Raw genomic sequence first — 21,996 nt, 5'->3', positions numbered from 1 at the left:
ATTATTTATTGTATACAAGTACACTGTAGCTGTCCTCAGACACACCAGAAGAGGGCATCAGATCTCATTACAGATGGTTGTGAGCCACCGTGTGGTTGCTGGGATTTTGAACTCAGGACCTCTGGAAGAGCAGCCAGTGTTCTTAACCACTGAGCCATCTCTCCAGCCCCAAATTAAAATTTCACTGTTACTTTATAACTAATTTTGCTACTGTTATGAATCCTAATGTAAATATCTGTGTCCTCCTAAGGTTTTAGGTGACTTCTGTGAAGGGTCATCCGCCACCTAAAGAGGTCATGACCCACAGATCCAGAACCACTGCTCTAGAGTCGAGAAGAACCAAGGTGTGGGACCCAGGCCAACTGGGTCTGAAGCCTGCCTGACCTACCGCGTTTAAGAAATAAACCATCGTATGTGCAGTTCCAGCTCTCTGTAAGGACATACTTCAGAGGCTATTTCAGCCTGACTTGGGTGATCTGAGCAGGGGCGGGTAGACATGCTCCTGGACGATGGGCATCTTCATCCCATGAGTGGGGAAGCTCTTGTTTGAGGAGTCAGTGATAGTAGGTAGTACTTAAGGACTGCATAATTCCCAGCCGGCAACTGGCACAGGCTCTGGTCTAATGAGGGTTGTGGAGAGAGGCTGAGGGTCTAGAAAGTGACCAGCTTTCCTATGCACCCCCACCTCCCCAAAGGTGCTTTCTTTTCGAACATGATTGTTTTTTTAAATATTTGTGTGTGTGTGTGTGTGTGTGTGTGTGTGTGTGTGTGTGTGTGTGTGTGTATGTGTTCGGGCAGTGCACAAGATACCCGCAGAGGCTGGAGAACAACACTGAATTCCCTGCAGGTGGAGTTACAGCCCACTTCGAGAGCCGCTCTTAGCTATGAAGCTACCACTCCTGTTCTGAGCTGTTTTGTTGTTTACACTTCATTTTTATATCAGCGTATGAGTATTTTGACTATGTGGGAACACTGCAGGCTGGCCTGGAGCCCTCGGGGTTTAGAAGAGCACACTGGATTTTCTTGGAGTTAGAGCCGGTCGTGAGCTGCCTTGTGGGCTCTGAAAGCTGAACCTGGGTCCTTTGCAAGAACAGCAAGTGCTCTTAACTGCTGAGTCATCTCACCCTTTGGGAAGGTCTGAATAGGTTTGGCCCCCATAGACTCTCCTGTTTGAATGCTTGGCCCCCTGGGAGTGGCACTGTTAGGAGGCGTGGCCTTGTCGGAGGAAGTGTGTCACTGTGGAGGTGGGCTTTGAGGTCTCATATGACCTTGACAGAGTCTCATCAAACTGTGACCTCATTTCTGTGCTGGGATCACAGGTGTGTGGCACAGTCTCCCTCCGCTGCCTTTCCGACCAAGATGTAGAACTCTTAGCTACCTCGTACTAGGCTTTCTGCCACGAAGCTGTAAGTCAGCAACAAAGTAAATGTTTTCCTCTTCGAGAGCTGCTGTGGTCGGAGGGATGTCTCTTCCCAGCAGTAAATACCGAGTCTCATAGCTTCCAACTCATGAGCCTTCCGCCTTGGCTTTCCAAGTGCTGTTAAGATAGGCATGTGCTACCTGCTGGAAGCCCTTGATTCACAGCCCTCCTGGGGATGTCACCAATATATAGTGTACGTTAAAAGGAACATTCATACGTTTGCTGTAGGAATGCGGATGGGGGTGTGTGACAACATTAAAGGTAATAGTTTGTCTGCTTTAAAAAAATTTATTTTTATTTATATGAGCACACCGCAGCTGTCTTCTGTCACCCTAGAACAGGGTATTGGATCCCATTACGGATGGTTGTGAGCCACCATGGGAATTGAACTTAGGACCTCTGGAAGAACATTCAGTGTACTTAATCTTGGAGCCATCTCTTCAGCCCCTGTTTTCAAGACAGGGTTTCTCTAACCCAGGCTGGCCTGGGAGGTTCAGTCCTCTTGCCTCTGCTCCATTCACAGGCTTCCTGAACCACCCCTTGCAGTAAGATTTCCAACGGGGAAGGTCCCAGAGCCCTCCAAACTCAGCAGTATGTGCTTAGGTTTAGCTTAGGTGAGAACTGAGTTGATCTCTCTAGTCCCCCGCCACCCCCACACATCCCTTCTCATGCCCTAAAGCAGCCACAGAGCACTCTGTAGTAATTGACCAAGCTTAGGGTCTTTTTTCCCCTTCAATGTTCCTCCCATCAATGTCAGAGGCAAACCAAGGAAGGCATCACCTGACGCAGTCATTATGCAGCCTAATTTGTGACAACCACCCCTGGCTCCAGGCTGAAGACACCCTCTCTGCTTCGAGCTCTGAATACTTGTTTTGGACAGAAGTTGAGGTGGTGACATTAGAGTCGTCACGGGTATTGTGCCGCGTCCTGCCCCCCAGCCCTGCTCCTCTTTCCTGTCTGTAACCTGTGGAGCCTGAGGACAGGGCAGTGAAAGGCTGACAGGGATGCAGAGAAAACACACACACACACCACGGGTACAAACCACTCATTTTTATTTCCGGTATTGGTTTATACAAACTTGCAAGATACAAATGCAGAGCTCAGTGGGGTTCTTCAGTACCTAATCCAGTAAGATCACTGCTGAAAGGAGGGAGCAAGTCCCCATCTACTTCAGCCAGGCGCCCCTTTCTCCAGGGGAGGGTGGTCGGCTAGACAGATGCTCAGGGGTTGCTACCACGGTGTGGTCCCAACAGAGATGCTGTTCATCTAACCTTAACTCTTTGTCTAAGGTCACTTCCATACTAAATAAAGACGCTGAGATCATAGATTTCCTTGTATGGTTTATTGTCTAACACTAGCAAACCAAATTGGCCCCAAATATGTGCATAAATAGATATGTATATATATATATATTTATATATAGTATTTTTTCCTTAGTTTTAAGAGCTGCCAGGAGAAGGGTGCCTAACAGGGAAGGAAGGGATTCCATCTTGCAGTAGTAGCCTTGCCCCAAGAACATGCCTTTCACAAAGGCAGGAGCACACCCTTGCTGCTTGCAAGCTTGCTTCCTCAAATTCTTTAAAGTGACAGCAGCAGTTTCTGAGAGCGGCCTTTTGGCTTTTGGAGGAGGAGGTAATGCGTTCATTGGGAAGGCCCTGTGTGGGTAGCCAGGACTTTCCCCAGAAGTGGTGCTTAGCCCTAGGCCCATGTTCACTCGAAGCAAGAGGCTCCAGTCTGGGAAGGGAGCCAACAAATGCCAGAGTTGGAGGTCAGGCTTCAAAAAGCTGGCCAGAAGTGTTGTAAAATTCCCAAACAAGTTATTTCAGATCCAGGGAGAGGTCTTTCTCTCTCCTTCCCAACCTCCTAGCTCATATCACCTGTCAGAAAGCAAGTTTGGCAAGCTGAGCTGCCACAGGCAGAGATCTCCAGCCCACAGCCTGTCAGAAGCCCTGAGGCATCCTTCTTGGGAAAGACTTAAGCTTTGACATTCACTGTGGGGCCCTCCCCAACCGGAAACTAGGCTTCAAGTCTGGATGCCAGACCCATGTGCCATAATAACTCCTAGAAAAAGAAAAGTCTTAGGGGGAAGTAGGTGTGACAAAGAACGGGCTCAGGACAAAGTGTGAGAGGCCTAGGGAGCTCATAGTATTCAACAAAGAACAGGGGGTCCCAAGCCACTCTCTCTGGGCTTCGCTTTGTGTTTTGGGTCTATCAGAGAGAAACCTGACATCCTTCAAGATGGCTGCCAGCAACCTGTTGGCTTTTTCTCACAGAGGGATGATGGGAGGTGGTCCGGGGCCCGTGTGAGAACTGCATGTCTGCAGTTGTAAACATTCCCTTCAGATGCTTGATGCACTTCCCTCACATAATTGACATCCCTTGGGCTGCTTTCTAAAGTTGACAGTGAAGTCAAATTCTTAGACCAGAACCTTCGAGAGGAATGTCCTTCTGCAGGATGCAGTCCAGGTAAACCTGGGCACCAGCCCTTTACCATGGCTGGATAATGGGAGGGTAGCCACTGGGGGAGGGAAGGTCACCCCCGGTCCCCTCACACATCCTCAATCCCTTTCAGACATTGCACATTTTGAAAATAGATCTGCTTTTTAAACAAAAGCATAGAATAGGTCTGCCTTAAAATAAATCTTTCCTCTCCCCTTCTTTGGATCAAAAAAGGCAAGGGTTGTGGCTTCAACATGCTAAGAATGACATGGACGGAAAGCAGGTCGGGGCAGGAGCTGAGGAAAGGGTTGACATCCAGACAAATATATATAGTACATGGGTATCTATGACATGGTCACATAAAACATATATTAAGGCATGTAAAGCAACATAAAGAGCCAGCTTTATGAAATGCGGGTGAGAATGGCAGGAGAGGCAAAGACATTTCTTGGTGTTCCACATGTATTTCTAAAAATACCACTTTTTTTTTTTTTTTTTTAAAGGAGAGACAAAGACAGAGAAAGCCCTAACATTTTGTTTCTTTTGGAAGAGGGTATAGGGAGAGAGGGTAACCTGGGAACTGGTCCCGCCTACCAGTCTTTAAGGAAGAAAGGGCAGATTTGGGGTGTATAAACTATGCAGATAGGGGTTACCATGAAGGAGCACTTTCCAGTAGCCTGATAGAGGTGAAGACGGGTGGAATCCTCCTGATCCAGAGTCCCTCAGAAGCAAGGCAGTATCCTCAGCACCTAGAACAGTACCTGATCCACAAAAAGTGCTTGACTGGTATTTGTTGAATGAATTGTCACCTTTACTTGCATATGAACCAGCAACTGTCCCGATCATGACGGAGCGAAGATGAACTGATGGGAGATGATGCAGTTGTTTCCTGGGGCCACCGATGTTCAGGCTGAAGTCTCTGGGCAGCAAGTGTGGCAGAGCAGGCCTGGAGGCTTGGTGTCTGAAGCTAGCCTTCCCTTACTGCTCTCTGGCTACATTCACGTGAACTAGAGGAAGACTGTACTCTGCTACCGTCTCTCCCTGCCCTGTCCTCCCTGGGTGGGTGGGGTGTAAAAAAGCCTCTGGTCCTGCTCTAGAAGCCTGAGATGAGAACTTGACCTCACAGTTAAAACTTCATTCCCAGGGCAAATCTCAGCCAGCCCACAGTACTTTCTAGGTTTGAACTGGCTAGGTAAGGCCCCAAGGCTGACAGACTTGGTATAAGACAGTCTTCTCTCTGCCCACGACCCTTGGAGAGAGACAGCAGGCATCGACACAGATAGGACCATCTCACAGGGTTACCTCACTCTAACACCCTCTTACCTCATACCTTGCCACCAAGCATCTTAGCTAGGGCTGACGTGTGCCTGGCACAAGTCCTCCTGGGGTCTCCTGCCCCCGAGGAAGTTGTGAAGGTACAGAGGTGACAGGTCCTCTGCTTGCCACTAACCTAAAGCTCCACACTATGGAAGCCATCCTTATTCTCCCTTCCCGCTTCCCTCCTTCTTTACATCCCTGTTGCTTGTGAAAAGCAATCTGGCCTTCTCTCCCTTCACTCTCTAAGTCTCGTCCCTCTTCCATCTTGCTCCTGCTTCCAACTTGCCCTCAGACACTGTGCAGACCTGCTGTCTGACGTCTCTCTGTAACACACCTGTCCCCTCTGGGAGCCCAGGAGCCTCTCCCTATAACACATCATCTTCTTTGGCTCAAGCAGAGTGGCTGGCCTCCGGTGAACTCTGGGAAACCCATCAGCAGAGCCATGCCAAAGCCTTGGGCATCAATCACAGAGGCAGCTGGGACTGAACGGGAGGAAGATGATGGCAAGACTTGGCCCCTCGCTGTGTTGTATGGGTTCCAAGGGATGGATGGAGAGTCTGTCTTGTCTTCACTTCTAGCCCTCACCCATAGATGAGCGCATGGTCCCCCACCAGCACACAGGCTCCATCGGGTGATGTTGCAGGAGGGCCACACAATGCCATCCAGAACTGCACTTGAGCTCCGTGTGACTGGGGCATCAGAGAGGACGCCATCCTGGCCTTGCCTTAGAACCACGACATGACAGTGCAGGCAGGCTTCAGGACAAGGGCAGCAGATGTGAGCTTGAAGGCATCCATGTTCCTTTATGAAGCCGCTCCGGTCCCCAGCCTGGCTCTCTGAGGCGTTCCCATGGTGGGCGCAAGGGCAGGAGGCCAGGATGAGGAGCCAGAGCCCTAGGTGTGCAGTGGATGCTATCAGAAGGTGGCTCTATGAAGCTTCACAGCATTGGCCTCAGCCAGGGCTTGCACTAGAAAAAAGAAAAGTCTGTGAGAAGAGAACCCAGGGTGGTAAGCTCCAGCCAGCTGCTCTAGAGAATAAGGCACTTCAGTACAAAGAGCTGGGGAGCTTCCTTCCCTAAAGCGGAAAGGAGAGTAAGAAGTCAGGGTGTCCCCACTCTCCCCATTCCAAACACAAGGCTCTGTGCTGCTGTGGGAGGGAAGAGCAAGGCTACGGTACTTTAGCGCGGTTACATCAACGTCTGGGAGTGGGGGTACAGCTGCCAGGCGCCTTAGGGTTCTGTGGCAGGATTGCTGTGGGTCTCAGGACAGTGAAGCTGATTAGCAGACCGGAAGTACAGGGTGGCAGGTACGGAGGTCGGTGGTCAGGGAAGTGCCTTCCCGAGCAACACACATGTGTGGGATTAGCACCATTCTCTTCTGCTTGCAAAGAAGCAGAGTCATTGGCAGCGCCATATCTAAGAAGCAGCATCGGCCGGTCACCTGCAGCCAAGTACTGCTCAGAGACATCGGCGGCTCAAGCGGACAAATGGAGGGGGGACATTGCGCACAGGGCACCAGGATGGGGGAAGCGATGAGAGGGCATCATGACTCAATGGGGTGAGGGAAGCCCCCCCCCTCCCTGGGGTGCATGAAATACAGTTGAAAAGTGCTTACTTCAGAGCTCAGACCCGCATGGTATGGCTGCCGTCGGCGCCCCGTGGGCGGTCAGACGATAGGGGGTTGACTGGTGGAGTCGGGGAAGCAGGGGAGGTGGGAGGGCTTGGGGTGGCACATTGCACTGGAAACAGAAATGAACAGGGGGGTGAATAGGAGACAAAGGGTGCTGGGGGAGGAGACTGAGCGCCTAGAGCAAGCGAGGCCTGCTCCCCAGGCAGGGAGCAAGGCCTGGAGGCAAGCAGAGAGTGAAGAGGTGGGCGGGAGAGCTTGCTCAAGCAGAGGCGAAGCTAGCCTTGATTCCCAGGGTGCAGTGGAAGATAGTGAGGCCCCAGGCTCCCCTAAGAAGCAGGGTGATGGTGCTCAAGGCTGAACCCCATTCTGGGATAAAGACTCCCTTCCCATCCGCACTGGGAGATTCATATTATACCCCTTGCAGACAGAATGAAGGTGGGGGGGGGCACTTCACACCATCTGTGGCAGCTTCACCCATGATAATGATTAATAGTGCGATGAAATCACACCAGTCCACAGTGTCAGGCCACACCACTTGACAGAGGTTGTCCTACCTCTACCAGGATAATCGTTGCCAGCGAACAGGTTTTCCTGGCTAGCATAAAGTCAGCTCTGTCTTGGCATGACCACAGGCTCAGAAGGAACCTCCCCACGACCATGTGAGAGTCTGTTCTAACTGATTTGGCAGAGGACCCGCAGACCACTCTTGGAAAGCCACTTTGAACTTTAGATTGGTGACCTTTGGACTGATGTGATTTTCCTTTATCATCATTATTTCATGTGAAGAACAGCAAAGGGGAAAGACAGCGACAGGGGCGTCTTCCAGGAGGACACCAGACTCTTGCACATCCTCAGTATAGCCAAGGCAGAAAGAAGGATGGCGGGGAAAGCATCCTCACTTGGGCTAGAAGAAGAACCAGACCTCGGCCAGGAGTCACACCGCATTTCCAAGATGCAGCCTTAAACTTCCAACTCCTTGCTTCCTACCCTGGCATAGGCATCATCACCTTCTCTGAGCTCCATGTGACACAGAACCTGTGCCGCTCCTGCTGTTGCTATGGACTCCTGCTGTTGCTATGGACTCCTGCTGTTGCTATGGACTCCTGCTGTTGCTATGGACTCCTGCTGTTGCTACGGGCATCTCCCCAGTGTGTGCCTAGCCCGGCTTGCTCCAGTGGTCGTGAGCTCAGGTCTCCTTCATATAATAGCACTTGTGCCCGGGATCTGACAGCACCACATGGTTACGCTCATCTTACACGACTCAAGTATATGTTTGTGTGCTTTCAAGACTCAGTACTTCCATGTGATCCAACATATCTGTCACCTCATAGGCAAAAACGCTCACAAATGCTGCCCCAACACATTCATGTGCATGTCTGTATCACCAAAGAGGTTACTCATGGGTCATGTTCCGATTTTAAACCAGTCTAAACCCACTACAAGAAAGCAAGGAGGTTCCCCAGGAAGCCAAAATGTTCTAACATCTGCCTAGGACTGATGGTTCTGTGGTCCGGTCACTGTTATATACAGTTCTAATAGGTGTTGACCTGTTGGTGTTCCGAGCCCCAGATTAGAAATAGAAAGCCAGGGCTAGAGAAAGGAGAACAGGGGCCCTGCATAGCTCTAAGAAGTTACACATGAAGAGAGCCCCTTCATGAAAAGTGAGGATGATGTGTGGGCAGGGGGGGGGGCCACACTTAGGTAAAGAGAGAGTCACACAGAGGGACTGCAGCTCCTGGGCTCATGCCTTTAACACAAGTCAGGAGCATAGGAATATTGACAGTATTAGCGGAGGAAGGAAAAGATAGTTATGTGAATGTCATCTCTTTAAGGAAACAGACAGGTGAAATCTATGTGTTAAGTTCCAGCGTGTAGTAAGTGAATGTTGGACAGATGTGGTACTACAAAGCACATGCATCTGCACTCGTGAGGAGCCACACACGTTTGTGAGGGCATCCATCTCCCCGGCCTATGCAGTGTACACTGTGCACATTTGGGATAGACCTCAGCATTCCTGACACACGAAAAGCCAGTCACACGTAAGTATGCACATTCATAGATGTTTCCTCCACCTGCATTCATGCACGCATGCACTCGCACGCACATGCACACACACACACACACACACACACACACACACACCTACATTTGCCCTCAAACATTCCTTTCACTCATACACAGATCATCAAAGTACACACAGATACGCATCTGCAAACATTACCAGATATGTGACATCTGTGCCAGGTACACGGACTCAGAAATGTCACATCGTCTCATATAAAACACACTGCACCAGCACACAGCAGCCTGGTACACTTACAAACAGAGCACTCCACTGATTAGGTTGTCCATGACACACACAGCCATGCCAAGCCTGCTGCTCTCGGGACCTATGCCCAGCCACTTTCCCTCCCAGTGTCCTGGGTATGAACCTACGCCCACACCGCTAGTCCACACCCAGGACTAGCGCTTGCTCTAGGGCCTCCGGGCTGTGGGCCAAGGACAGCGGGACAGCAGGCTAGGTCTGAGGTCTGGCCCTCCCGTAGCCATTTTTTGAATTGTTGGAGGTTTTGGCAAAAGCACAGTGACCATTTGCTTTGAGCACACAGACCCTGAAATGCAAGCCCATGTGTTGTCAGGGGAAATCTGATAGTCCCCAGAGGTTTGTTTCTATGAAACCTGGACTTTTGGATAACAATGCAGACAGACAGATCCATGGAAGGACAGGGGGAAGTTTTTAAGCACAGTATGTGCTACCCTCTTGAAATAGGAAGTACCTTTTGCCCAAAGCGTGTGGAGTTTGACTCAAGTTCAACTTAGGTTCAAGTTCCTTTTGAAACTAAAGTAAGGAGAGGTCACAGACAGTATCCCTGTCTGCAGCTAAACTGGTTCTGCTGCCTTAGCTACAGAAAAGGAGACGGTCCCTAATAGCTCTCAGCACCGGTCTGTACAGAGCCTGACATTGGAGTACCTGCCACCTCCAGAACCTCCCCAGCCTCCATCCTGAAGTTCATTAGTCTCTAACTGAAATCAGGTTCTCCCTCGAGGTTTAACCGCTATCTTCTTCATTGTGACTGGCAGCCCTCTGGTTGTAAGGCACACATATCAAATTAGAAACAGTACGGAGTGGTCTCATTTCAACTTCAGCCCTTACTAGTTTAAGCATCTCTACTCAGCACAGCGGCACCGCCATTGTCCCAGCATTAAATACCCGGCTCTTGGTGAGGGGCTGCCTTCTGCGACTTCCAATCCTTGCAGTATCCAAACTGAAGGCAGGTGCTCTGAATTTTACCAATGAGGAAATGGAGACTTGGAGCACCATCCCTCCATCTTTATCTGCTTACTCCTGCCTGGTCAGGACTACCACAACTGTGTCCTGGAACCTGGTCTCTCATTTCTTCTACTGACTACCTTAACCTACGGCTGATCACATCATTCCTCCTAACTGTGGCTGTCCAAGTTCACACTCTGTGGGCATGCACCAATAATCCCAGCACTCAGAAGTCTAAGCAGGAAGATCAAGGGTTCTAGGCCAGGCTGGGTTACATAGCCAGACCCTGTCTCAAAAACCAAAACAAAATAAAATGATGCTACTATATGTGGATGAGCTAACCACGGCCTTAGCTTCCCTTCCCATCTAGATTCCCCTTCAGTGTAAGCCCGGTCACATTCCCCTCCTTCAGGATGCTACTCTAGCCTGTGGGTGTATCTAGTGACTTCACCACTATGGTATCTAACTGGGACCTTTGTGTCAGTGTGAAGTCACTTCCTCTTCCTGGCAGGTTTCTTCTTAAGAATGTTAAGTTGGATCAGCAGCCAAGATGGAGATGGAATGGCTCTCAAGTCCTTGTCTGCCTTGTCTTTTGTTTTGTTTAGTTTTTTGGATCATCTCTCCATTCTTCTGTTTGCAGGTAGCAAGGAAGAAAAACAGAAGGAAGCCTAAACACCTACCCCTCTCACCCATGGTAAGCATGTTTATGCTTCCCAAGGAAGTGTCATTGCCTTCTCTGTGGTTTTCTAGGGTTCCCTGTAGCCTCTGACCAGTCCTCTATAAATTGGCTGTGAGCATCATGACAGCTGAGCCCCTGGAGGTTGGTCACTCTGGCTCCTTCATTCTGAGAGTATTACAAACCCATTGCTTAGTGGATGCTCCGTCTGACCCTGAGAACCGTCTCCTTGGCCTGGCATCTCTCCTGAGCCTGCCCCCCTGGCAATACTGCACTTCCTCCCCTACACCTGGTCAGCTGGTGTCCCTGGCGGAGCGGAGCGAGGCCCAGCCCCTCTCACCAGACAGCATGCGGCCCCTGCGGGAGGCCTCGGTCGCCAGGGTACAGGAGATTTCAATCCGCTTCTCCTGCTCCTGCAGCTGGCTCTCTGAGTCCTGGGGCACGTCCACAGAGTCCCCCTCGCCGATGGGCACCACGTTCTGCATACTGAAGAGGCACAGACACACAGACATGGAGGGAGGGACAGCATGGTCCAATTGGCTCGGGGTGGCCTGCGCTGAGGTTGGTGGGGAGGGCCAGGGACCTTTGAGTGTGCAGCCTCTGGTGCCCAGCAAGGCTGTCCCTAGGAGTGAGGAGACCCTGGCAAGACTGTTGGGACCGCTACCCTCAATGCTCTCAAATGCATTTTCAAAGGTTCAAGTGAACACGTGGGGCAGCCTTGAAGGGGAGGAGGATGAGCAGAGGCACCTTCTGGTTTGTGCACAAGCCCAGCAGGTCTTTCTAGGACCCAGCACAGCACCCTCATCTCTGTCAGATGTCTGGGTACAGTCTGCTGCCTCTGACCACTGCTCCCATTTTCTCTACCCTAAAGAGGCAAGGTGCCTCCAAGACATCTAGTGCCCAAGGAACCTGGGTACAGGGAGGGCGGTGGAATGGCTGGCTCTCCTAGGCCTATCACCTGGACTTGGCAATGAGCGTCTTGATCCTTTCCACCTTCTTCTGCTTCTCCTTCAACTCCTCTGGGCTCAAGGGAGTGTCAGGTTCCAGGTCAATGTACCGTTCAGGGATGACGACTTTGTCTGGAGTGGAGAGCTGTGGAGAGCCTAAGGTCACCACCCACTTCCTCTCCCAGGCCATCCTCCTCCCTCGGGCCATCCCGGACCCACTCACCTCCTTACTGATGTCCACATCGTAGTGCTGCGGCTCCAGCTCCATTTTTCGAAGCCGTGCGATCTCCTCCCGAGGCGTCTCATATGCCTGACCGCCAGGTTCCTCGGCCCTCAGGGCTGCCTCCAGGTTGGAGATGTCCACTTCGTGGATGCTACGGTGACGACGCACCTGGGGGACAGCACTGTCATGACCAAATCACTTCTACCCATGTCTCCCTCCAGGCAGTTCTTATTATTCCTGAGTCCGTGCTCCTGACCAGCATCCTTGATCAGGCTCCCACGGGCCCACACTGCAGAGCCATCCTCCTTTCCTTCTGCTTCCCCACACCTGTGTACAGCAAGGCCCAGAGGCAGGATCTCACCAGTATCTGTCAGCACGCACAGCCTGTACTGCACACATGGGCAGTGGAAGCCAAGTGTCTCTTACTGGTTTCTGACAGTTTCATTCTATGGAAGGTCTGACCTATGGACTTGAGCAAGACTGTGCGAAGGTAAAATTCACATCATGTCCCTTCTCTATTTCTGAAACCTACTATAAGGAAAAGTTAAATAGGTACCTTGGCTCCACCCACCTCTGTTCTTACAGCGGTGTGGCCCAGAAAGCTCCTGGGTTCTCTTGACTCTATTTCCCTAGCTAAAAAACGGGTGATACATTTGAAGTCATTGTTATCACTGATGGGATTAAATAAAGAAAAATGGGTGATTCCATGAACAGAACTGCTCAGCGAGTTTTCATGGCTGTCTTCAAGGTTCCCAGGCCAATGTTCAACACACAGAAGGCATGCCAGAATCATGTAAAAGTGATGACTCTTCCCACATGCTGGATTTTGCACTATTCTCTACCTAGCTAATTTTTTTGTATGTGTGTGTGTGTGTGTGTGTGTGTGTGTGTGTATGTATGTATGTATGTATGTGTATTATGTGTATGCAGGTGCCTACTAAGGCCAGAAGAGGGTGCTATCTCTTCCCACATGGTGAATTTTGCACTATTCTCTAGTTAATTTGTGTGTGTGTGTGTGTGTGTGTGCTCACGCGACACACACGCACGCACATGTGCATGTGTATGTGTATTATGTGTATGTGGGTGCCTGCTGAGGCCAGAAGAGGGTGCTGGCTTTCCTTCAGCTAGAATTACGGGCAGTCATGAATCATCTGATTGTAATGCCAAGAGCCCTCTGCAAGAGCTGAAAATGTTCTTGACACCAAATGACTTTTTGAACACTTCACTGCAGCCAACACTTCCGTCATTCACTTGGTATTACTTTCATCAAGCAACAAGAGGAAACACAGGCTGAAGCACTTCTAGAGGTGAGGTATCCCAGGAGCCCCACTAGGTCACTCTCAGTCTTCTCTCTGTTCAAACTCCCTGACCCAGGCTGCCCATGGGCTGAGGACATTACCACTTTGTAGGCAGGCCGGGTGCTAGGCTCAGGGGCGGGGCTGGCTGGGAGCTGGAGGCTCCTCCGCTTTTCCTTCATGGAGCCACTCTGATGCCGCCTCATCCGTTCCATCTGCTCCTCCACACTCATCTTCACCTTGCCCTCTCCAGAGAACACAGCACTCTTGGGGCGTTCTTGCTGTAGTGGGGAAACAAGGCTCTGTCAGGTTCACCCCAGCCCACCAGCTTTCCCATCTCTCCATGTGATTGAATATTCCTTTTGTGGGTAGCCTGCCTCTAGAGGGCAGAACAATGGTTCAAAAAGATAGGTTGGATTTATTCTGACGCCTGGTGCCTGCAAATATGATTTTATTTGGAAGCATGACATCATCCTGAATCGGGGCTGACTTAGAACCAATAGGAGCGGTCCTTGTAAAAGGCAGAAATGAAGACAACACAGTGAAGAAGGGGGGGGTCATGTGACAGTGGAGGCCGGGACTAGAATGATTCATCTACATGCAAGCAAGTGCCAAGTCTGGTTAGCTGGATCCACACATAGGAGGGAGGCTGGGCCAGAGCCTCCCTCAGCACCATCAGCGGGGACCAACCCTGCCAGCACCTTCATGTGGGACTCTATACACTTGAAGAACAGATCCCTGTTGTTCTAAGCTACAAAGCACATGATGGTTTATTTCAGGAGCCTTGGGAAGCCTGTAAAGACCAGGACACTAGGAAAGGGAGGGATAATAAATACTTAGCATAGTGGGAGAGACTTTGGAATCAAGACATGGTTAGAGGCTGGGAGAACTTTGAGGTAAATCACGAGGGAGCAATCTTAGATTTCACTGGTAGAAATGGGAACTTCAGAAATGACTCTGGTGAAGGACAGGAGAGGTAAAAGAAGAGAAGCTAGGAGCTATGGCCCATGACTTTAATCCCAGCACCCAGTACCCAGAAGCAGGGGGATTTCTGTGAGTTCTAAGCTAGCATGATACACACAGTGAATTCAGGTAAGCAAGGGCTATATCACGAGTCACTGTCAAAAACATAAAAACAATAAATAAAAAACAGAAGCGAAGGTTTCTGTTATCTTAGGGCGAACTCATATCTTCAACATAATGCTGGCAGGGGCACTAGGAAGATGACTCAGGGGAAAGCAGCTAATGAAGGCTTCAGTTTGAGTCCCCAGATCCCACACAAGCAAGTGAGCCCAGGGCTCCTGTGGTGAGACAGAGGCAGACAGGGGAATCTGGACCTTGAGGACTGGCTAGCCTGGGCTACACAACACCAAACAAGAAATTCTGTCTCCAACAAAATGGAAGGCAAGGGGCCAGCACCTGAGTCCTCTGACTTCTACATGTGTTCTACAGAATCTGTGTTGTGTGCTTATACTTACACACCACACACACATCATACACACATAGCCCCCCACATCACACATACCCCCAACACACACACACACACACACACACACACACACACACACACACATACACACTAGCAGAAATGTGGACGTTAAGGGTACTTTCAACCAAGTTACAGAAGGAAACAAGGGCTATGTTATTTGATAACAGACTCTTTGCCATAAAATGGCATAAACTTGGCTAAATGTGCTTGGTTGTGGGATGGAAAGCAGAGCTGGTAAATAGTCAGTTTGGAGATTTAGCTGGAAAGATTTCCAAGCAGAATGTTAAAAAACGTGACCAAAAAGAAATCGGCAACTCACTGTTGGGGAAGAAGACCCTTTAAGAGGACCAGGGACATCTTGCTGAAAAGACTAAGATATGACTGATGATCCAATCGAGCCTCTCAGGAGCCAGAAATAGAGATGAGACTCTTGGGAAAGTTCCACAGATAGCCCACAGCACGTGGCACGGGTCCCCTAAAGCAGAGCCACATGTGCTTGTGAGAAAGCTCTTAGAACAAACTGCCATTTTACAGATAAAATAGAGATGTGGGGGGGGAAAGCGATCACATTTCTGGGGGAGCAATTTAGACAAGAAATTGGTTAATAGAGCTTCTCAGCTACAAATGTCAGCTACCCCCTCAAGAAAAAGACAGGCTGACCTTGAGAGAAAGCCTTGGCTATAGACCTTGAGGGCGGAGAGACAGGTCTGGCAACTAAGGCTGGTGAAGCCTTCACCCACCCATAGGCAGGACAGTGAGCTCCAAAAGGCCATAGACCCTGGAGTATAGTCTAGGTGTATAGCATTTGGCCAGTGTGCACAAGCTCTGAGGTTTGATTTACAGCACTTGTGTGAGGCTGGAGATCCCATTATCCCTTCTAATTTCTCCTTGGGGACAAGAACGGTTATCTTGGAGTCAGCGAAGTAGGTTAGTGGGTGGAAGTGCTTGCTGTGCCTGTGTGACCCAAGGACCCAAGTTCAATCCCTGGAACCCACAATAAAAAACTGGATGCAGGGGCACCAACCTGTAATCCCAGCATTGCTACCCTGAGATGGGAGGCAGAGACAAAGGGGTCCCCTGGAAGTTCACAGGCTGGTTAGCCTGGAGTGTATTGTACAGCAACAGAAACAAGGGAGACCCTGTCAAACAAGGTGGAAAGGGAAAACTGATCCCTAAACGCTGCCCTCTGACCTCCACACATGGACACTGGCATCTACACAGGCGGAATAAACAAATAAGTGACCTTTAAGAAAGATTATGTCACACCATTGTATTCAAGATGCAGGTGAACTGTTTTCAGCTTCCACGTGTAGAGAGGAATTCTGCCCCATGACAAGCACTATCTAGAGTCCCCTGCATACCATGCTAGAGACAATTCGGATGACGAAATGCCCAACCTATTTTCTTTGTACGGGCACCAAGGTACACCATGCACACATTTGTGTGAGGCTACACTCACTTGTGTGTGCCTAGGGAGAGGCTGGAGATTGACTCCAATGCTTCTTGAGGCAGACTCTGTCACTGAGCCTGTGGAAGCTCACTGTTTTACTCTCTTGGGTAGGTCTGTCTTCACACCCTCAGTCACAAGAAAAATGCCTTCATGTATTGGCTTTTATTGGGGGATGTGAACTCAGGTCTCCATGCCTCTGTAGCAAGAACTTTGCCTGCCGAGACAATTCTCTAATCCTGTTTGTCTCTGTTACTTAAGGCAGGGTCTCATCCTGTAATCAAGGCTGGCCTTGAACTTCCTGTGTAGCCTCAGCCTCCTGAGTCCTGGGGTTCTAGGCATGAGCCACCAGACCTGGCTGGAGAAGTGGAACTTGAGAGTGATTCTGCACTAATAATAGTTAGGTGAGATTGTAGTAGCAAGGTTAGTTATGTCATGAGTTGAGATTTGGGGTTCTTGGAATAAAATGAGAACTTTTTAAGTGGAATAGTATGAAATTTGGCACTAGAGTTGTTGAACACCCCAAAAGATATGTCTAAACCATAGCCTCCCATGCCTGATACTCTGACCCTTTTTGGCAAAAGGTTTCTACAGCTGTAATTAAGGTCATCATAAATTTAGGAATCCAAAATCCAAAGAGGGGAGTCATTACAAAAAAAGGAGGGGGCATATACAGAGAAGGTGATGCGTCCCAACGGGGTACTAAGGAGCGCCGGGAACCCCTGTTCACAGGAGAGACGTGGGACAGAGTCTCTCAGACTCCCAAAGGAGGCAACATGGGTGGCGCCTTGACTTTGGACTTCTGGCCCCCGAACTGGGAGTATAGAGCTGTGTTGTTTTAAGCCACTAATATGTGTTGCAACGTGTTAATTCCCCAGAGCTCTAGGGAACTAACACCGTACTTCACCCTGACCTCTGTTCTCTCAGCTCCATCCCGCCAACAACGCGCCGTGATGGTGTTAATCACGCTCATGTATTTGCAATGCTCATCTTCCTTGACCCTTGACATGTCCACGTGCCCTACCTTCCTCCCTAGTTCTGGATCATGACCAACTGGGCACAAGCCCTCAGAGCCTGCAGTGGGCACTTACCCGTGAGGAGAGGCCATTGGTGAGCCCATTTGCAGTCCTCCTCACCACTCCTGATGGGGTCATCTCCTCCTCAGCAGGAGATTTTGTCCGAGGGGGCACAATGCCAACTGCAGGGAGAAAGCCATCAGTGGGAAGCCTTGTGGGAAGCAGAGCCAGAGCACCTGCTTCTTGAGAAGAGGGGCCTGGTTGCTCTTCCCACTGAGGCCTAGGGTAGGAGAGCACACTCCTCCAGCATGAGGAAGTGCCTTAGCCTTACTTAGGCGAGGATGGGCTGAAGCATACCTTTGTTGAGAGCTGCCTGCTTCTCTGCCTCCACCTCTTGTCTAGTGGGTACCAGGCTGATGTCTCTGGAGGTATCCAGAGGTGATGTCTGGCCAGGGTCTTTCTTGCTTGGCTCATAACCTGTTTTGGGCTAGGAAGAAGGGTTGAGAGGATGGATGGTGTTAGGGTGAATGCTAGAGGCTTGGCTTCCTTAATATCTTCCTTCAAATCCTTTAGGATAGAGAGAGCTGGGAAATTGCGCAGGTGCTAGCTGGTGAGTGACTCAGAGAGGCCTCTACCCAACCCAACTTGGGAAGCCTGAAGAAGCACAGATTGTCTGTGGACTTTAGATCATAGAAGTCACCAGAGTGGGTTACAAATTCTAAGGTTTCTGAGGATCCTGCTGGGTTCCATGACGACTAGTCAAAAAAAAACCAGGAACACAAGCATATCATCCTGAGTGAGGTGACCCAGTCACAAAAGAACAGGCATGATGTGCACTCACTGATAGTTGCATACTAGCCCCAGAAAGCTCAGAACACCCAAGAAACAACTCTCAGACCATATGAAGCTTAAAAAAAAGGAAGGCCAAAATGTGGAAGCCTCAGTCCTTCTTAGAAAAAAAGGTGTATAGCACCATCTCAGCGTGTGGTACACCTAGACCTTAAATCATTAATAATTCAAGACCCAAGAATGCAGCCTTGTGGCAATCCTTGGTATTAAAAAATCATTACATTTAATCTTTACATACCAAGAAAACTTTGACTATTCCCATATTATGTTTTGTTTTACATATACTTTATGCTAATTATAACTAGTAAGATTTCAATGCATACTATCAAACCTTTAAAAAAATCAAGCACTGACTAAAAATATAGTCATACAGTTTTATATAAAAATGCTTTTAAAATCTGTACATTTATCTCTGTTTTTAAAAATAAAGTTGTTTAATTAAAAAAAAAAAAGAATCAGGTTATCCTTGATTCCAAGATTCTGAGGAAGTGAAAAAGGTTTTTGTGGGTTTACGGACACATGAGGCCTCAGACACACTATGAGCAACCTCTTCCTAATGTAGTCAGAGATTCTAAGCCTCATAGAAAATTCAGAAAAACAAGAATAAGAATAGTATCTGAAACCTCAGCAATCACCCAGCCAGAAGCCTGGGTAACAGGTAAGTCTTGGTTGCTTCATGGCATAAGGGCTACGGGTAATACCAACTATTCTGCCTGTCTCCAGGGAGAATGTCTTAGCTACACAAACCACATATGGCTAACGGGTCTCTCAATAACATACAACCAAGTCTAATTATACACTCTGTCCTGACTAAGGAGCCAGGTGAGAAGCCAGAAGAGATGCAGGAGACCCAGTGGGATCAAGCCAGAGGCAGAACATAACAGGAGAGGACTGGAGTCTGTGGTGGGCAAGGTGCAGCAGGGACTGGGGACGGTGTCATCTCCTTTGGTTTAACAATGTTGCTAGGGATCTGAACCCAGGGTTGGGTAGGATTGTAATTCATTTTCCCATTGTCCCCAGAAAACAAAAGGGAAGCTGGCCCCTGGGACTGCTCCCCTAGAGCCCAGAAGGAACAGCTCTGTGGGAATGACTGGGAAAACAACCCCACTGCTCTACCCTGGCCCCTGCCTGGGTCTTTGTCCCATACTATACCATCCCACCCTCCAAAACCCAAGGATGCTGGGTACCTGACCCTTGGCTGTCTCGCCACTGCGATGCCAGGAAGGGGAGTTGGGGTATGGCCAGAAGCGGCTCTCATTAGGGAGTGGAGGGACGGTGGGAGGAGACTCCAGGGGGACGTAGGCTTTGGGGAGGGGTGGCCGAGGTGGGCCAGGTTCCTGAGGCAGAGAGAAGCCAGAGCATTAGGAGGAAGAGCAGCCACTGTGAGGGCAGAAGAAAGAGTTAGCAGGAGCCAGAGTCTTATCCAGTGAAATGTGCCCCAGGACGGGGCACTGCATTCCAACCCTGGCCTGGCAGAGTTCCACATCCAGCAGCTCTCTGCCTGGCCTGTAGGCCCTCCTCAATGGAGTCCCTCCTGCCCCCCTTCTATACCGCTCCCCGGTGTTCCAAAGCTCCCTCATGCATCCCCAGCCTGCTAGGACTTTCCCGTCTTTGCTTCTATCTCTGCGCCTGCACTCCACTTGGCCTCACACTATCAAGACACACCAAGGTCCCATTAAGTTCTACCCTGTCCTTCTTTGGAATGCCAGAATCTTTAGAGTCTGAACCATGCAACTCATTACTGAGATATAACCGATGTCTCCAGTAGATTGCAACCAACTATGAACTGGTCCTTGTTAGATGCTATCTCTCTGAACAAAGGGCCCTGGGGCCTGCCTGGGTACATTTAGAGCTTCATTCCGCCCCATGAGCACTCACTGACTGAGTAGCAAACAGATCTTTACACTGACCCTCAACCCCCTCACTTTGGGACATTTCTGGCTTAAATTCTCATCCAGTATGGGGAGATCTTTGCTAACCATCTTGGGGTTCAGGAAGACTTCCTTGTGGGGCAGCTAAAGAGGACAGGCAGAGATGGGAGAGGGTGTAGGGGAAATCCTGAGAGAAAACCAGTGTGAGAGGTACCATGAACCAAACACTAGGATGGGGTCCCTGGGGAGGAGAGAGCAGACTGTGTGTCTTTCCGGGTGATCAAGACCTGGCCTTCTTGCCCCTCGTCTTTCTTGCATTGTTCTCTCAGCTTACCTCACTGGACCCTGGCTTAGTGGGAGATCCCTGAGAGCCGGACACCATTGAAAAGGGGCTCAGGGGACTGGTAAGGCTGGCAGAGCTGAGAGGGCTGGCTGAGCTGTTGGAGCTGTAGGTGGTCGAGGGTCCAAGTCCTCCTGGGCAGACAGAAGGGAGAGGGTAAAGAGTCAAGGAAGGAATGGCATGGCATACACACAGATGCAAGTGGTGGAGGAAGAGGCCCTTCCGTGGATTAGGGTCATGGGCTGGCTGCTAAGAGGGCCCCTAGGCAGTGAGGAGGACAGAGCTGACACCGTAGCCTCTGGTGTGTCAAAGAGAACCAGCATGAAGACCAGGGCTCAAGGTTAGCTCTAATGTCACCCGTGGGTCCTTTAGTGTGAGTTGGCAGGGGTGTGGGGATGCTAGAGTGCCTACCTCTGTGCTTGGCGGTATCGGTACCCCGCGAGGGGTTGTTCTTCCTCAGCCCTTCCATCACATCCTGGATCCTCCAGATCTCCTTCTGGATTTGCCGGTTGAGCACTTCATTCTAAAATAAGCCACGGGGTGAATCAAGGATGGGCCAGCCCTGTGCTAAGCCTTGAGCCCCTGATCCTATGTTCCCTCCTGGACACACCCTTCCAGGGTGGGTATCTTTCTTATGGGAAGTCTCTGCCTCTTTAATATACAATGTGTTCATGGGGTATTGGGGGAAAACAAGGCTCTAGGAGCAAGAGTGAGGAGTCCCTACTGAGCCCCCCTTGAGGGTCAGGTGACATACTATGTTCTCTTTGGGGCAATATTTCCCCAAAATCTTGGGGCTTTTGGTCTTTTTTTTCTCACTCCAACAGCCTAGACATGAGCTGCACTCGATTACAGCTCACATTGCTAGCTCGTATTATGAAATTTAACAGCTGTTACTTATTCTGTGTGTCTTAGTACCAGGCACCACTCTGAATGCTCTGTGTGTACTAACTCATCTCGGCTGCAGGACTCCTCACCAAGCCATGACAGGCAGTGGTTCCTGCCTCTGAGAGAAGAGACTATGTCCTGGGCCACCCACTGAGCAGCATAGCCAGTGTCTAAGGATGGGTCTTTTTTTTTTCACTCAGAAGCCGGTACGCTTGCCCACGGCCATCGTCCCTCCTACAATGGGCACACTTAAGGTGCAGTTGGCTCATGGGATATACTAGTATATCTGGGTCCTTCCTTACCAACCCTTCCCAGTCCGAGGCAGGGGAGGGAAATAGGGACTAGCTACATCTGAGGAACAGAGTTTGCAAAACCAGCTGGAGAAGAGGCAGGGCTCGGTCAGAGAAAAGACAAGGGGAAAATAAAATAAAGCAGAAGTCTCTAATACCCACCCTCCCTCAAACCTCCTGCTTCGTACCTATGCCCAGAAAGGGAGCCCTGCTGCTTCTAGAATGGCATAGATGGCTCCTGTGCTGCCAATGTCCCCGGTGTCTGGAGAGGCATTTATATCCATGTCTGTTTTTAAAGTCTTTCAACAACAGAATATCCTGCTTCTAACCGAGGTCTCCTGCCTCATTAGCTCCATCCCCTGTGAGGCAAGTGAGTCTAGAAGAATATTCTTACTCTGTCTTCAAACTAAAAGTAGTCTCAGGTAGCCTGAGCTTCTCCCTTTTCTTCTGTCTCTCTCCTGTTTATCTCTGTTTGCCTGTCTCTGTCTCTCTGCCTCTCTTTCTTTCTCTTTCTCTCTGTGTGTGCATGTCTGTCTGTCTGTCTCAAGACCAGATCCTTGTCTTATCTTGAAATGGCTAAATCAATGCTTTGT

The 21,996-nt window shown here is 49.8% G+C and overlaps 1 protein-coding gene across 9 annotated transcripts in view; it reads right to left on the bottom strand.

Moving 5' to 3' along the window:
- Window positions 1-2,529: 2,529 nt before the first annotated feature.
- Window positions 2,530-21,996, bottom strand: part of PLEKHA6 (pleckstrin homology domain containing A6) — a 74,758-nt gene continuing 55,291 nt past the window's right edge. For 6 of the 9 annotated variants that reach the window (XM_080918450.1, XM_080918452.1, XM_080918453.1 and 3 more), the window contains 11 exons: window positions 20,640-20,751; window positions 20,223-20,362; window positions 19,205-19,354; window positions 17,526-17,655; window positions 17,244-17,350; window positions 13,321-13,497; window positions 11,922-12,089; window positions 11,710-11,843; window positions 11,092-11,237; window positions 6,790-6,913; window positions 2,530-6,143 (listed from right to left, as the gene is read on the bottom strand). In XM_080918450.1, coding sequence (XP_080774576.1) covers window positions 6,798-6,913; window positions 11,092-11,237; window positions 11,710-11,843; window positions 11,922-12,089; window positions 13,321-13,497; window positions 17,244-17,350; window positions 17,526-17,655; window positions 19,205-19,354; window positions 20,223-20,362; window positions 20,640-20,751 — 1,380 coding nt within the window. In that variant the 3' untranslated portion in view covers window positions 2,530-6,143; window positions 6,790-6,797. The remainder of the gene's footprint in view (window positions 6,144-6,789; window positions 6,914-11,091; window positions 11,238-11,709; window positions 11,844-11,921; window positions 12,090-13,320; window positions 13,498-17,243; window positions 17,351-17,525; window positions 17,656-19,204; window positions 19,355-20,222; window positions 20,363-20,639; window positions 20,752-21,996) is intronic. The other 3 variants (XM_080918454.1, XM_080918456.1, XM_080918457.1) reach the window with 1 other exon arrangement.

Source organism: Micromys minutus (genome assembly GCF_963924665.1).
Source record: "Micromys minutus genome assembly, chromosome: 6".
NCBI lineage: Eukaryota > Metazoa > Chordata > Mammalia > Rodentia > Muridae > Micromys > Micromys minutus.
This window is presented reverse-complemented; position numbering and strand designations above follow the sequence as displayed.